The sequence below is a fragment of the Urocampus carinirostris genome, chromosome 7, assembly GCF_059441175.1.
Source record: "Urocampus carinirostris isolate Australia breed hairy pipefish chromosome 7, RoL_Ucar_1.0, whole genome shotgun sequence".
Taxonomy (NCBI): Eukaryota; Metazoa; Chordata; class Actinopteri; order Syngnathiformes; family Syngnathidae; genus Urocampus; species Urocampus carinirostris.
The window spans coordinates 37,193,236-37,208,309 of NC_142355.1; the positions used below are offsets into that span (position 1 = coordinate 37,193,236).

Consider the following 15,074-nt stretch of genomic DNA (forward strand, 5'->3'; position numbering starts at 1 on the left):
GACAATGAGAAAGTGCAAAAAGAAGAAAGGAGCAAAAGAAAGAGAGAAAGAGAAAATTAATAGTAAGACAGAGAAAAAGGGAGAGAAAGGGGAAAATGTAAATCTGAATTTTTTGGGACATATTTATATAAAGCTTTTAAAACGTACTTATATTACATTTCTATCCCTCTTTATACGAAAATGTCCCCTTCCAAACATTTCCTCCCTCAGTAGCTCTGAGGTTGCATCCACCTGCTACCCCACTTGACCAGCTCATTTCAAGTAACACCAAAGATAAATCAAATTTAATTTTTCTTTGCTATCTTTGATGTCATTTACTATGTATTTATATTACTGTTCCTATCCCCCCCTATATGACAATTTCCCCTTCAGAACAGAACCGCTTCCTCTTTAGTTTTCATGCAGTTGATGGATTCAAAAAGAAAACATACCTAATCTGTTCCAGTGCATGTTAAGAAAAGCTTAATTGTCTCGATAAGCGTTTTTGGGTCACCAGCTGCCCCAATTGATGCTCTGTTGTGGGAATTAATCCCCCAACCCCCAATTTGTCATAAGAACACAGCTTGCTGACAAACAAGCGGCCATTGTTTATTCTAAGCTTCTTTTCTCAACTAATTGGAAGCTTCGCTCATTTGCTCAAATTGTCTCACGGGTTGATGAAGCTTCGAGGGGGGGGTAGTGGGCGGAGACTGGATCATGGGGGAGGGGCGAGTCACGTGACTACAGGATTTATCACCGTCATAACACGCCAACAAACCCTGAAAATGGCATTTTACTCTTATACAACATATAACAAAACATCCATCCATCATCTGCAACGCTTATCCTCAGTGGGGTCGCGGGGGTGCTGGAGTCCATCTTAGCTGTCTTCGGGCAGTGGGCAGGGGTCACCCTGAACTGGTGTCCAGCCAATCACAGGGTACACAGAGACAGACAACTTACTCGCTCATTCACACCGAGGGACAATTAACTTAACATGCACGCTTCTGGAATGTGGGAGGAAACCGGAGTGCCTGGAGGAAAACCAAATACGGGGGAGAACATGCAAACTCCACACAGGAGGTTGGATCTCATGACCTCAGAACTGTGCCGCCGTGCTGAATAACAAAACTTGTGAAATAAAAATGAACACCTCAAACAAATAATTTCACGCTGCATTTTAGGCTTTTTTTCTCAGTCGAGAGAGATTTCTTACCTTGTTGTCAAGTTTGGGCTGTAGCATATAATATAAGTTTTTTTACGAGTTGTCTTTTTTCCCTTTAACTGTAAAACATATGAAAACTTTGATAACTGTTTGTGACAGTAGCAGCTAGAAAAGGTCAAATGTTTCCAACAACTGTTGAAAACAACCTTATGTGAGACTTTCTTAGCTGTCCGGCAATGTGCCTGATGGAATATGTACAAATCTAAAGAACCCAAAAATATTGATACCTGTTTGTGGGCAATGCATTTCCAATGAGAGCCGCAGTACCGCAAAAATCTGCTAGGGGCCCCTTGACTTGAATAACCCGGATTTCCTCAAGTGCTGATTTTATACCCTCAACTCCAGCAGACTACCGGACATGATTTACGTTAACAGCTAGAACAAATGTGAAATGTTTTGATCAACTGTCAGTTCCTCACTCAAGGACCCACTTAGCTGTCCAAAGATGTGCCTAAGGGAAAATGTGTTTTTACGTTGAACAAGAACATTCCAAAACACTGATTAAAGTTACTGAATATATTATTTGCAAGACAATGTGAAATGTATTTACCCACTGTTTAACTACAGACCCTTTTTGAATCCTTACTCATGGACCCATTTAGCGAATGCCTGACTTAAAATGTACCAATGTGCCACTCTTACGTTTTCCAAGAACTAGAAACAGTGATGAAAGTCAGTACAAGTTGTTTAGATTAGCTGTTAAAAAAGGTCAAATGTTTTCATTAACCTTTCACTTTTGAGTCCTCACTCACAAGACCCTTTATCTGTCCAACATTGTGCCTGGTGTAAAATAGAAACGCGATCATATAACATGGCCAATATGAACTAAATGATATTAGGAATTTCTAACAGCATGCTTTACAAGGAATTCTAACAATTATATTTTCATTGTCAGATGTTTTTGTCGATTATGGTTTGGGTGGCTAGCACGCAGCCCCACAGTGCGTAGGTCTAGGTCCCGTGCGGAGTTTGCATGTTCTCCTGCGTGGGTTTCCTCCCACATTCCAAAAACATGCATGTCAGATGAATTGGCTGGTCCAAATAGTCCCTAGGTGGGAATGAGCAAGTTACTCGTCTCTGTGTGCCCTGTGACTGGCTGGCAAGCAGTTCAGGGTGTCCCCTGCCCACTGCTGGTATGGATTCCGGCACCCCCGTGGCCCTACTGAGGATAAGATAATGGAAAACAGATGTTTTAAGATCTGTTTTTTTATTATTATTTTGTAAGCTACCTAGCATTTTGTGCTAGGAAACAGAAAATGTCATTTTCAAGCTCGTCTTTGCACTTCTCAGTTCTACAACACTTGGTTAAGTTAGCTGGTCAGAAACAGTTGGTAGGTGGCCGTTTCATCAGGAACAAGCTTTAACCGTGTAGACATTAGCTTTACGACACACTTGTTGCCTCCGGACCGGCAGTCCGACTTGCATTCAGTCCAGTCTTTGTGGGGACTCATCGGGACCAGAACCCTGCCAGGGCGTTTGTGTTTTAGGCCCGGCGGCCCCCATTGTTCGCCGATGAATGAAGTCTGTTTAATTGCTAGCGCAGCGATGGGGGCCCCAGCCTGCTCTACAAACACAACAAAGACCCAAACACGCAGCGCCTACGCTTGCCAAAACCGAAACAATGACAGGCATGGGGTTATGGTCATTTAGCATACGTTAACCTGAACGGGTTAAGATTGTGACCTGCTAGCGCGCTAATCTGTAGACTGCGCATTTAGCTTTCAATGTCAACCAAATCCTGTTTGGGATGTTTTGGTGCTGATTTGGCAGGCAGAAAGAACACAATACATCAGTGTGGGAACACTGTGGGTCCGTTCACACGGCGGGCAGGCCCTCGGGACAATGGCGGCCCTTGTATTGGCTGGGAGGAGCCGGAAAAATAAGCCCAGTGATGAAGATCCTGCTTGTGACTCTGCAAATTCAAGTAGACAACAAATGTACAGAAAATTTAGATGAAAATTTCGGAGGTGGTCATAGGCTACACTGAACAGATGATGAAACAAAGCGTTTTTTTTTGTAACCAGCTTAAATCAGCTTCGGGATCGCAATTTCAAAGTACAATCGGTGAACAATTTTAATAGTCATAAAATGGCTAGTGTCCGACAGGCACAACAGCATTACAAGATACAATTGTGACTTTTGGTGAGCGCCACCTAGAGGATGGGAGGTGCTGGTGGAATTGAAAGCTAAACAAGTGGCTACACGTGTGGGAGACGTTCATCTACGTTGACACTCGCTAGCTTGTTTCATTTGTCCACGTTGCACCTAGCAGACACACCGATTGACCAGTCATGCTATCGATGGCCATCACAATCACTGTCCCATTGTTCATTTTTTGACTTTCAGAGTTTTCAACACTGTTAGCCTATTAGCGCTGGTTAGCGCAGCATCATTTTGAAATCCTTTTCAGGTCCAGTGCAAACATTTATGATTTAGATGCAAAAAGCTCAGTTTAAAAACGAGGGGAAAAATAGTCATCCATCGCGTAAAACGTTCTGGAAAAAAAATCAGATTTCCTGTACTATTTTTTCACCTCTATTAAAGGTTTTTACTTTTTACTATTTGTTTTCCTGAATTTTGCCGTGCAAACCATGCATTTCCTTTAATTCTACTTTATATACCTAAGAAATGTTTCTTTGTCCCTTTTTGTCCAAATGGTGCGTTTATTGTACAAATTCTAATAATGATGACTTTTTGTTCTATAGTTTTTTCCAAATTTTGAATTGAATTTTTGCAGAGTGGGCCGACAGGCTAATACTGCAAAAGACAAGATGGCAATTAAAATGTGAGAATATAATAGCTACAAATATGTGCAAACAAATAATCAAAAATATTATTTTAAATATATAAAATAAACATCTTAGACATACAGTATGCCCTGCGATTTGCTGGCAACCAGTTCAGGGTGTCCCCTGCCAACTGCCCAAAGATACCTGGGATGGGGTCTAGCACCCCCGCGGCCCTACTGAGGATAAGCAATGCAGATAATGGATGGGTGGACATACAGTACAAATGTTTTCATTGTGGGTTTCTTTTTATTTTACACGTTTTATAATTGGACTGTTTGAAGAGAAGAGCAGAGAGTTTAAAAATTAAGGATATAAAAGAATGATTTATAATTTAGATAGGAATTGAAGGTAAAATAAGAAAAATGCCAAACATTATCTTTCAATATCATTTAGGAAGACGATTTTTCCCCTTACGATTATTGGACTGCACTTTTCACAGTGTTGTGTCAGTTGACTTCAGCAGCGCGTGCCCACTGTGGCATAGGTGGTGGATGCTTCCCCATCATTGGGGGCGCCTTCAGCGCTCGCTAGTTCCAAACCGTCGTTGGGGACGGAAGCCGGGACGGAAGCCGGGACGGAAGCCGGGCCCGCACGCGTCCCGGTGCCAAGCTCCTGGCAGCAACAGCAGCAGCAGTCCAGGAAGGCCCGGCGGAAAGGCCGGCAGAGAACCAGAACCAGCACGGGGGCGCCGGCCGCCTTGCAGAAAAGCAGCAGCTGGCCGAGCAGCTGCACGACGTCCAGGACACGCGGCGCCACCCCCGCCGCCATGTACGCCACCACCACGTTGCACACGTTCTCCGGGATCAGGCAAAAGCCATAGAGGATGGCCAGCGCCACCACCGTGCAGTTCATCTGACTCTCCAGCCGCATTTGCGTCTTGGTGCCCCGCGTGGACGCCGCCGCCCGCTCGGCGCCCCGGATCTTGCGGGCGGTGGCCAGCGAGCAGGAGATGGTGAAAAGCGTCGGCAGGCAGAAGTAGCAGCCGAAGAACCACCACAGGCGTGCGCCGGCGTAGGTCAGGCCCAGAACGTAGAGCGTGTCGGGCAGGCGGGTGGGCACGCGCACCACGCAGCGCTGGCGCTCCGTCCCGTCTCGGTCCGCCGACTCCTCCGTCGCCAGTTGCCGGATGAGCAGCTCGGGCAGGGCCAGCAGCACAGCGCCCAACCAGATGACGGCGAGTTTGGCGCCGGTGGACGCCCAGTTGTCCGTCATTTCATAGTAGGAGCGCACGTTGGCGGCGGCGCGGAAGCGATCGATGCACAGGGCGCACAGGGTGAAGGTGGTCACGCCCAGGGACGCCACCTGCGGGGACGACACTTGGTATCATTAACAAATCGATAAACTAAACTTTAAATTGGTAGAAAACATATTTACTTGTTGGGTTATGGATAGGTTTATTCTATTTTTGGGGTTTTCACAGGACGCCAGTACCTTATTTTGACAGTTCATTGTTTTGACTACTATGCACCGTTCACATCATGTTGTTGCTTTGATTTCCACACCCTTTAGATTTGATCTGCGTTTGTAACCTTGGAGCTGGCGTTAAAAGAAAGTACTCATGGGAGGGCCATTAGAAAAGGCTGAAGTTCTTATTTGGAGGCTTCTCTCTCAGTCTTCCTTGCAAGTTCGAAATCAATAGATGTCTTCTCTTATTATTTTAGACTGTAGTATTGTGATCCTTGAATGGGAATTTACAACTTTTGAGGCCCCTTTTCAAGGTTTCTTTTTTTCCTTGTGTTGAGTTTTTGAGTTTTTCCTAACCCGCATGTTGGTTTAAGATCAGGGGATTATGGGACATTTTGGGATAAGGGTTATACCAATAAATGAGACTTGACATTACAAGATATTCAGAACTTTCCAAGATAATTCTCCAGGGCAGTCCAAGAGGGCAGGAGGTGAGGAACAGACCGAAACAGAACCAAGTCCAACAACATTAAGGATGTACTGGTGCCAACTTTGCCACGACCCCAACTCAGGCCAGGAACCATGAGCAATGGAAAAAGTTGTCCAGAGACTGGGTCGCCCCCGGGGTCTCCTGCCAGTGGGACATGCCTGGAACACATCCCGAGGGAGGCGTCCAGGAGGCATCCTAATCAGATGCCCAAGCCACCTCAACTGGCTCCTCTCAATGCGGAGGAGCATTGGCTCTACGCAGAATCCCTCCCGGATGACTGAGCTTCTCCCCTTATCTCAAAAGGGGGAAGCTAGACACCCTGCGGAGGACACTCATTTCAGCCACTTGTATCCGGGATCGTGTTCTTTCGGTCATAACCCACAGTTTATGAACATAGGTGAGGGTATGGTATATTTTAATTTAATCTATCAATTTTAAGGTTTCCTTGAAAAATAAAGATCACTAAAATGTGTCACTGTGAGAGCAAAACCGTCTTGTCAAGATTAAGTCATACAATATTTTGGCTTCTGCGTTTAGACATAAAATTAGGGGATTAAAAATTAAGCTGTTTTCCAGCCATTCTAATCCGAGTGGTCGTAATTGTGTTCCGCACTGTGATTGGCTAAAAACGAGTCCGCAGATTGAGTCGATTCATCGTGAAAAAAATAAATCACTTGTAATGCAATCTGCTCCTAATGGTTTTAATCTTGCTTTGATACTTAGCTGGGAGGATCTACATTTAAACAAAAATAATAAAGAAGCACGGCTCCAAAAATAAAGTTGGAAAATCCTCAAATCAAATCTTAGCTGAATCATTGTCTGCTCTCTGGATGGACAGAAGGACATTTTCATTGTACTTTGTTTTTGATCCCTTTGGCCAGTTAACAAGCGCTACCCAGTGAAAATATCCAATCTATCCTGAATTTCTTTTATCTAAAGTCTGCATTGGATATACAATGTACACTACATTGTTATTAATGATTATTCTATTTCTAACGTTCACGGTATTAAAACAAATGCCCTGGTGTCCGCTAACTTTTCGTCACAAGTTTCAGACACTGCAATTAGAAATGTGGAATCGAAATAAGATCGAAACATACACACAAATAAATCCAATAAGGAGTAATAGACGAAGCAATAACCTGTGTGGGCTGCGGTCACATAAAACCGCCCAACCACCTCTTTGACCTGTTGCCCTCTGGTAGGCGCTACGGTTCCCTTAAACAAGATCTAACAGGTTCAGAGTGTCTTCCCCATGCAGGGCCTAAACAATATGTATCTTGGCAGTTTTACTAAAAAAAATGGGTTTGCTGCTAAATGGTATTGCACTACTTTTCATGGCACTAATGTTACGAATTACGATGCACTATTATATTACAATTTTGGCCAGTCCCCAAGCACTACCAAATGTTTGCTTATTTATCCCAACATCCTTTATCCCGTTTTTCTCTTTCCTCTTTACAATGTGTTTATCTTTTATTGCCATGTCTTAACTCCTTGAAAACAATGTTCACTACTGTTATCAATAACGATAAAAAGCATTAAATTTTAAGGGCACCACTGAATAAGAAGAACAAGGAGAGGAGGATAGAGGGCGAGATGAGAAGGAAGCAAAGAGTGTGAAGATGCTCCGACCTCCAAGTAGGGCACCAGCCTGCACGCCGCCTCCCCCAGCATCCAGTCGTCGGTGAGCGCGTGGAAGATGACCAGCGGCAGACACACCAGCAGCACAGCGAAGTCCCAAACCGCCATGCTGGCCAACAACGAGTTGGAAACGCTCCGCATGTAGTAGTTGTGGCACACCATACACATGAGCGACACGTTGCCAAGCGCGCCCGCGCACAAGAGGGCAACGGCAGCCGCCAGCAGCGCCCCCGCGCCGACAGCGCGCGCGGACGGCGGGGAAAAGGGGTTCCTCAGTCGCTTGACTTTTCTTCCGGGTGGGCGTGTGTACGGCGGTTCCAGGCCTGGAGGGGGCTCGGTCCACTCGTTCACTGCTCCCTCGCCGTAGTCGCTGGCGTTGGAGGCGGGAGGAGTATCGGGGGATTCTTCTTCCTCCGGCGCGGCGCGTTCGTCTCGCTCCCAGTGGTTTGTCCCGCTGACATTCGCGCGTAACGCCGGCGCTCCGGCGTCGTTGCGCATGAGGCTCACGTCGGACTTGGAATTGGACGCCAACCCAGCGACATTCTGCACTGTCCCCGCGTCGAATCTGCGCCAGCGTTTATCCACGTGCGCCGTCGCGGCTTGGGCGCACATCCACAAGCACAGTAGCCGGGTGGGGAGGCGCATAGTCCCGCGGCGGTTCAAGGCCGCGTGCGACCCGGCATGGCATGGAAAAGTGGCCCCTCTGAGCTCGTAGTTTAGGGAGAAAACAAAGGGGAAAAAAGTCCTCCGATAAATGGGACGCGCACAGCCGGCTTAAAGGATGGAGAGGGGGCGGGGCTGAGAAATAGTGGGCGTTGCGAGAATCCAATGGGCTCACGTGACTTCCGACTTCCAAGCGCAAGTTTTCCCTCTCAGATAAAGTTTGGTTTTCATTAAAGTGTGTATTATCTGACCACTAGATGTCGCTGTATGGTTTACCGCGATCAAAAACGAATGATTAAAAGCACAATACAAAATAGCGCCTGAAAGTGTCCAAAACTTACCACTTTTTTTTGTTGCCCAGCCTTTTGCAGTATTTTGGGTACCCGTAGCAGCAAGATGGTGGACAATTATTTTAGCTTCTTTGAGTGGGGCTCACGTCATGGAAAGTAAATGCCAATTTCTAAACCTTCAAGTGTAAAAAAAATTATGATTGTTCATGTATTTTTGCTTATTACCGTATTTTCCGCACTATAAGGCGCACCTGAAAGCCTTTATTTTTTTCAAAAGCTGACCATGCCTCTTATAATACAGTGCGCCTTATTTATGGATCAATATTAATTCGCAAAGTCTTGCAACTAACTTGCAGCCGCCGACTAGATTTTCCCCCGAACGCCAAGTAGTCCGCGGTGTATGCTGGGATTTATTTACCGGCGTTTCATTGGCTAACCAATGTGTCAATCATCATTTGAATGGATCGATATTGGCTAAAGTTATTCGGAGGTCAAGGGGAGGATCATTTTTATCATTTACAGGCTGGCATTGGCTTGAACGGCAAAACAAAGCCTGCAATTGGCCAAAAAAGACGTGTCAATCATCAGTTGAATCGATCACTATTGGCTAAAGTTATTCGGAGGTCAAGGGGCGGATCCTTTTTACCATTTACAGGCTGCCATAGGCTTAAACGGCAAAACAAAGCCTGCAGTTGGCCGAAAAAGATGAATGTGTATAGCACGTGGTTGACGGCTTACAGAAAGCATTTTTTACTATTCTGCATTCGTAAATATTTTATTCTCCTGGATTTACTACACTCACGGATATAAGAGGACCACGGCTGCACATTATTATGAACACGACTTGGGTGAACTACTCCGGCTATATATATTATCCCTGTATCTTGTTTCAGACTGAACTCAATGTTTCGGTGATAAGCGGTGCAGATAATGGATGGAATGGAGTGTCTATTTTTAAATTAAACTCAATTCCAAGTGTTTATTGTCATATGCACAGTAAAGTTGGGAGCGAAAAAGAAAATAGAAACTAAGGAATGGTTGGCATTTCTTGAATCCCAAGACTTTAACCTTCCGAATGATGGAACGATGCATTTGAGTTGAGTGACATCATACGGACACTGCATCCGCACGTGTTCTCAACACGTATTTGCGTCTTTGCAAGCTTTGGGAATGTTAAGGGGGTAATAAGTTTGACTGAACTATCTGACTGTTTTGTCCACGTTCCCATTGTAGCGCCTTATAATCCGGTGCGTCTTATGTATGTCAAAAGTAGGACCAAAAACTATTTTTTCGGGGTGCGCTCTATAACCCAGTGCGCCTTATAGTGCAGAAAATATGGTGATTAAAATCACATGTTCCCCCCTAGGAGGCGATAAATAATACACTGTCCCTTTAATTAACTGAACAAGGAAGATTTTTTTTCTGCTGAAAATGCCAAGAATTCTAAGTGAATACTGTATTTGTAATTATCCACTGTGAAACGATGAAATAAAGATTTGCAAGGCAAAGTGCTGCATGAAATGTTTTAATTCACACAAAAAAAAAGTCCAACATCCTGGTTTAAGTACACAGACACACAAAGCTTTGGAAGAAAGGAGAACACAAACAAACAATAAACCATAACAAGATGTCAAGGCACAGAATAACCATATTTTTTGCTTTTCCCTTTAGCATCGCTGCAACTGTTTGGACCCATACCAAATACACACAGTACAAAATTGCAGTACAAAATTGCTGATTCGCAGAGTCTTAATCTTAATAATAGTCCTGATTTCCGATTGGTAACAGCATTGCAACTTACTGAGGGTGGCGACTCACATTACTTAAATCATCACAAGCTTTTTTTCCATGGTTATCATGTTTTTGCTTCTCCCTTTAGCATCGCTACAAACCTTGGGACCAATAACGAAAAATAATACAGTATTGAATCGCCATCTCGCAAAGTCTTTAATTTCTAACCTGAATAAAGGGAAAGGCATTGTGGGAGGGAGTTCATTCAATATCTAGTTGGGTTTCATGATACAGTGATGCAAACCAATAACTGACCAGCATATTGCATGAGGTCGACCAATAGCAAAAGGTTATCTTAAATGTCATACAGACAAACAATGCAAACTCTGAATTTGTACGTTTTTGGACACGTCAAATAATTTGCTGTCTATATCTTAAGGTAGGGGAAATGCAGTAAAGAGGGACAGGCAATTCCATTAGAAACCCGGCAGGTACTGTACTTAAAATGAGCTAAATAGTGTGCCAATGGGGTCGGATTTTGTCTCTTGCACGCTCTTGTAATAACAGTTTTCGTCTTCATTCATTGACATGATGTGCATCTTAAAATCTCTGGCAGGATTATGATGGTTTTTTTTTGTTTTTTTACTTTTTACTCTTTTAAATACCAATTAATTCCCCACCGTTGTTGCTTGAGCAGATCTCCCAAGACTTAGTACCGTTCACACAAGTGTAAACCCTGAGACACCAGTCCAACAGTGGAGGTTCACCTTTAGCGCCCTCCGGTGGACACATGGAGTCCAGGGTTCCGCTGATTTGATCCTGGGCCTCCTGACTGATAGCAGACATCCCCGCCGACACGTTAAAGAAGGACTCCTAATCAGAAAGGACAAAATCGAGTGATTGGAGGCTTGTTACGTGTCGTGATGTGATGCTACGTCTGCACCGACTGACCGCGTTTCTCCATAGAAAGACGTCCAGGGTGTCCTTGGGGTCCTGCAGACAGAACTTGAACAGCAGGACGTACTTGAGCAGCTGGATGCCAAATGCTAGAAGACGCAGAATACATGGAGTGTTGGAGAAAGATAGAAAGTTACAACAGATAACAACAATTGACGTCTATTTTGCATCCGTGCACTGATTTCAAATCTGATTTTAAGAGAACTTTTTTAGGTACATAAAATAGAAAAAAACTGGAAATGTAATGCATGAAATAAAAAGTTTGATCAAGCACAGGCAAAGACAAATCCAGGCTCAATCCCATAACTCACCCTTCCCTTAAACGTTGCTAGCAAAGCACCTTCACAATGATGGTAAGAAAGTCCGAATCTTTCGTTAAGTGGAGAGTAAATTCAATCCCATTACTCTCGCTTTCCCTCGATTTTACCCCTACCCCTACCAAAGCAGCTTCAAGATGAGGGTAATAAAGTGCCAGTCCTCCCCAAAGTATAGAGTACTTATCATTGCACTATTGTCACAAGGCACAATATTTATTAATTATCCCAATCATTATAACTTAATTTTGTCTCCAAGCACTACTTTGTACATATTTCCGACTATTCTGACATACTTTGATGATATTTTTCCTTTTTAAGTGTTTATTGCGTGCTCATCTTGGAGAGCCATGTATGTCTATTCCTGTTGCATACATTGTTTACTACGTTGCTATCAATGACAATAAAGACAATTCCATTTCAAAGAGTGAAGTCACTTTATACCGAGTCAGCTAAGGAGGGCCCTAATTCCTAGTCACAGCCCCCTCGGCATTACCAACCAAATGAAAGCAACCATGAGAGGGAATGAACCAATTCTTTGTTTATGTTGTGTTATGGAACAATACATTCCTACAGAGGGCGCTGTAGGACTTGGAAAAGCACAGGGATGGGTGTGGTTGTGGGCTGGACAAAGTCAAGTCATGTTTATTTGTAACGCCCTTAATCACAAAGAGTCTCAAAGGTCTGCACAGACCACAGATTAGTGCAAACCACATACTACTATTACACCATCCCCTGATCTAAAACCTACATGAGGGCAAGGAAAAACGCAAAAACCTCAACATGAGTGTTGTGTATGTAGTAGGGTTGTAGTAGGATTTGTAGTAGATTCAAGACAGGCACGGACGGTACATTCATAGAGTGTTTACTTAACTTCTTCCTCGGTGGTTCTCAAGCACAAGTACAAGGCTGCACATTAGTATACAGTGACACTGCAGGAAGGGGAGTGTATTACACGACACCACAACGAGGAAAATGAAGATACCTTGATAAGGGACCGCACATGAGGTCATTCCCCTTCTAGGATGACCAGGCTGCAATGGATGTTGCAATAACAAATAATGCACAAATATTGTCAACATAAAATATAGGTTATTCATCAGCTAGAGAATAGAAGTGTGTTTCAAGCTTAGATTTAAACAGTTCTACTGAGGTTACAAGAATGAAACGCAGTACTCTGGCATGATTATTTATTTTAAAGAGTTTGTTGAAGCCAGTTCTAATGTGACTCGTTTGAAGGGAGTGAAATATAAAAGTAAAAGCTAAACAAAAGCAGTGAACAATTGCTGCATATGTTACACGATGAGCAGGAAGTATGTTCCCAATTCTTCACCAAAGTGGAAGGGGGAGGAGACAGAAATAAAATGTAATGAGGAAGCTAGAGTAAAGGGATTGAGCCTAAAACTATCTTAACAAGGATAATGGGGCATTTATATTAAATCCAAAGTATTGGGACATCAAAAAATAAACCTTGAAAAATTGACCTTCAGCAAGAAACTTCTCATCAATGACCGTGTTGGCTTCAACATGTAGTTCTGTGACAGCAGTTCCCGCAGAACATCGTTGACACCTAAAAACAGGAAGTCACCCACCGGTGAGTTGAAAAGCTCATTTATGTTCCGTCGACGTGATTGGTCCCGACCCGTAGTAGCGACTCCTGCCACTGAATAAAAAAGGCACGCTGAGGTCCAGTAGAGTCAGTTGGCCTCCAGGTGAGAACCTGGCAGGGACTATGTTATGGTACGTGTCTGCAAGGCAAAGGACGTCCGGTAACGTGCACCCTGAAAAACATTGCAACCGTGCTTAGGAGGATTGAAGCAGGCGATGAGAGAAAAAAATTGTCATGCCGTACTCTAATCAATTACTAACCAGTCTATTCTTTTTCTATAGTTACTGTAGACAAATGACTTACTTTAACCATTAGAGGGGGAAAAAAGAGAATAATATTAGTGTCTGAAACTCATGACACAAAGTTAGCGGACACCAGGGCAGACAACTCTGAACAGTTGCCTGCCCAGCCATAAAGTTGCCTGCCCCATTTTTCACAACTTGAAACACAATAAGACGACTAATCACAAAAAAAACCATTGTTGCAAAGTATTAAGGATCGATAATCAGAATATAAAACAGAACAACACTTTAAAATTAAGTTTATTATAAATCTACTTATGACATTTATTGCATGGATATGACATTGCTGTTTTCCCATCGGCCATCAGTATGTACCTGTATTGACTCATCTTTATTCATGCAATGTTTGCGTTGTGTCGTCTGCTACAAGCCACGTCAACTCCTCTTTCCACGATGCTTTTAATGTATGTTTGCGTTTTGTAGCGTCATACATGTTGTTAGCTTCTTTTGAATCTTTCTTCTGGGGCTGAGGTTTTGGCTTGATTCCTAAACACTTATCCATTTTTCTTGTGTTCTCTGTGCGTCTACTTTGGAAAATGATCTTATAACGCTCGGGAATGTCCGGAAGCACGAAGTTATTCAATGCAGGCTTCTGATTGGCTGCCGAGTATGCAAATTGCCAAACGAACCGAAATTCCAAAATTTCCAAACCGAAAAAAAGGTTTTAAAAATTGGAATAATACAAAAGTTTGTTTGAAAAAAAAAAAAAAAGAAAAGAAAACAAAATATTTTCTTTTCTTGAAAAAGTTGTCGGCCACCCGGGCGGAGACGTTTTGTAAGTTGTACGCCCGACGTAAAAGATGCACGCCCCAGACGTCCGAACAGACGTTATTTCAGACACTGATAACACCAATGGAGAAATAAAGAATTGTAAATGTAAAGATCATTAAAAAAATAACCGTTGAGAATAAAAAGGAAAAAAGAAAAAGTTGAAGGGTAAAAATTAACCCATTAAAAAAAAAAGATGTAAACAGAAGAAAACAATCACCACATTGTTTTACTGTTAGAAAACAAATTGTACGAGTGAAAGGATAATTTACCCATTTAGAATGAAAAAATTTAAATTGTTATGAAAACAAAACAAAAAAAAAATAGGGGAAAAAAAATTACCATTAAAGAACAAAAACTTGAAGAAAAGTAATGTGAATGAAAAAAAAATGTACCCGAGAGAAAAAAATACAAAAGAAAAAGAATGTGAATAGAAAAAAAGAAAGGCACCCATGAGAATCAAAAAATATTGTACTCTTAAATATTCTAAAGAAAAGAAAATTAAATGATAAATAAAAGAAAAAAATATACTTTTTTTAAGAAATACTCCTAAATAAAAAAAACATGAAGAAAAACAAATGTGAATCGAAAATAAAAGAAATGTGATCCTGTGAAGAAAAATTCAAAAAGCACATTAAAGAAATAAAAAATTATCCATAATGAAAAAAAAAAATGAAAATGAAAATAAGTACCTAAGAGAGAATGAAAAGGTTATTTCACCATTAAAAGAAAAAACATTAACCAGGAAGGAAAAAAATAAAAATTGTAAACGTAAGGAAAATGTAAAAAAAAAAAAAAAAAAAAAAAAAAGGGTTGGTTTGTCTCATCTCATCTCATTAGCCGTACCGCTTATCCTCATTAGGGTCGCGGGGGGGCTGGGGCCCATCCCAGCCATCTCCAGGCAGTGGG

General features: G+C 42.6%; 2 protein-coding genes across 9 annotated transcripts in view; both read right to left on the minus strand.

Annotated features, from left to right (window-relative positions):
- Window positions 1-3,252: 3,252 nt before the first annotated feature.
- On the minus strand, window positions 3,253-8,290 carry LOC148363232 (prosaposin receptor GPR37-like). Its single transcript, XM_088340839.1, has 2 exons — window positions 7,523-8,290; window positions 3,253-5,295 (listed from the first exon to the last, which is right to left on the minus strand). Exons 1-2 carry the CDS (start codon window positions 8,174-8,176, stop codon window positions 4,450-4,452), a joined length of 1,500 nt encoding a protein of 499 aa, XP_088196965.1. The 5' UTR covers window positions 8,177-8,290; the 3' UTR covers window positions 3,253-4,449.
- Window positions 8,291-9,993: 1,703 nt separating this feature from the next.
- Window positions 9,994-15,074, minus strand: part of pot1 (protection of telomeres 1 homolog) — a 41,264-nt gene continuing 36,183 nt past the window's right edge. For 7 of the 8 annotated variants that reach the window (XM_088340843.1, XM_088340842.1, XM_088340844.1 and 4 more), the window contains 4 exons: window positions 13,129-13,267; window positions 12,971-13,056; window positions 11,167-11,261; window positions 9,994-11,088 (listed from right to left, as the gene is read on the minus strand). In XM_088340843.1, the coding sequence (XP_088196969.1) occupies window positions 10,873-11,088; window positions 11,167-11,261; window positions 12,971-13,056; window positions 13,129-13,267 (536 nt within the window). In that variant the 3' untranslated portion in view covers window positions 9,994-10,872. Of the gene's footprint in view, window positions 11,089-11,166; window positions 11,262-12,956; window positions 13,057-13,128; window positions 13,268-15,074 lie in introns of all 8 variants that reach the window. The other variant, XM_088340846.1, reaches the window with a different exon arrangement.

What these genes read in the sequence shown, in the direction of transcription:
- LOC148363232 (XM_088340839.1), bottom strand. Translation starts at nt 8,176, where the DNA reads ATGCGCCTCCCCACCCGGCTACTGTGCTTGTGGATGTGCGCCCAAGCC. An exon ending in GGCTGGTGCCCTACTTGGAG is followed by an intron (nt 5,296 to 7,522) that starts GTCGGAGCATCT and finishes TCGTCCCCGCAG; the next exon opens with GTGGCGTCCCTGGGCGTGAC.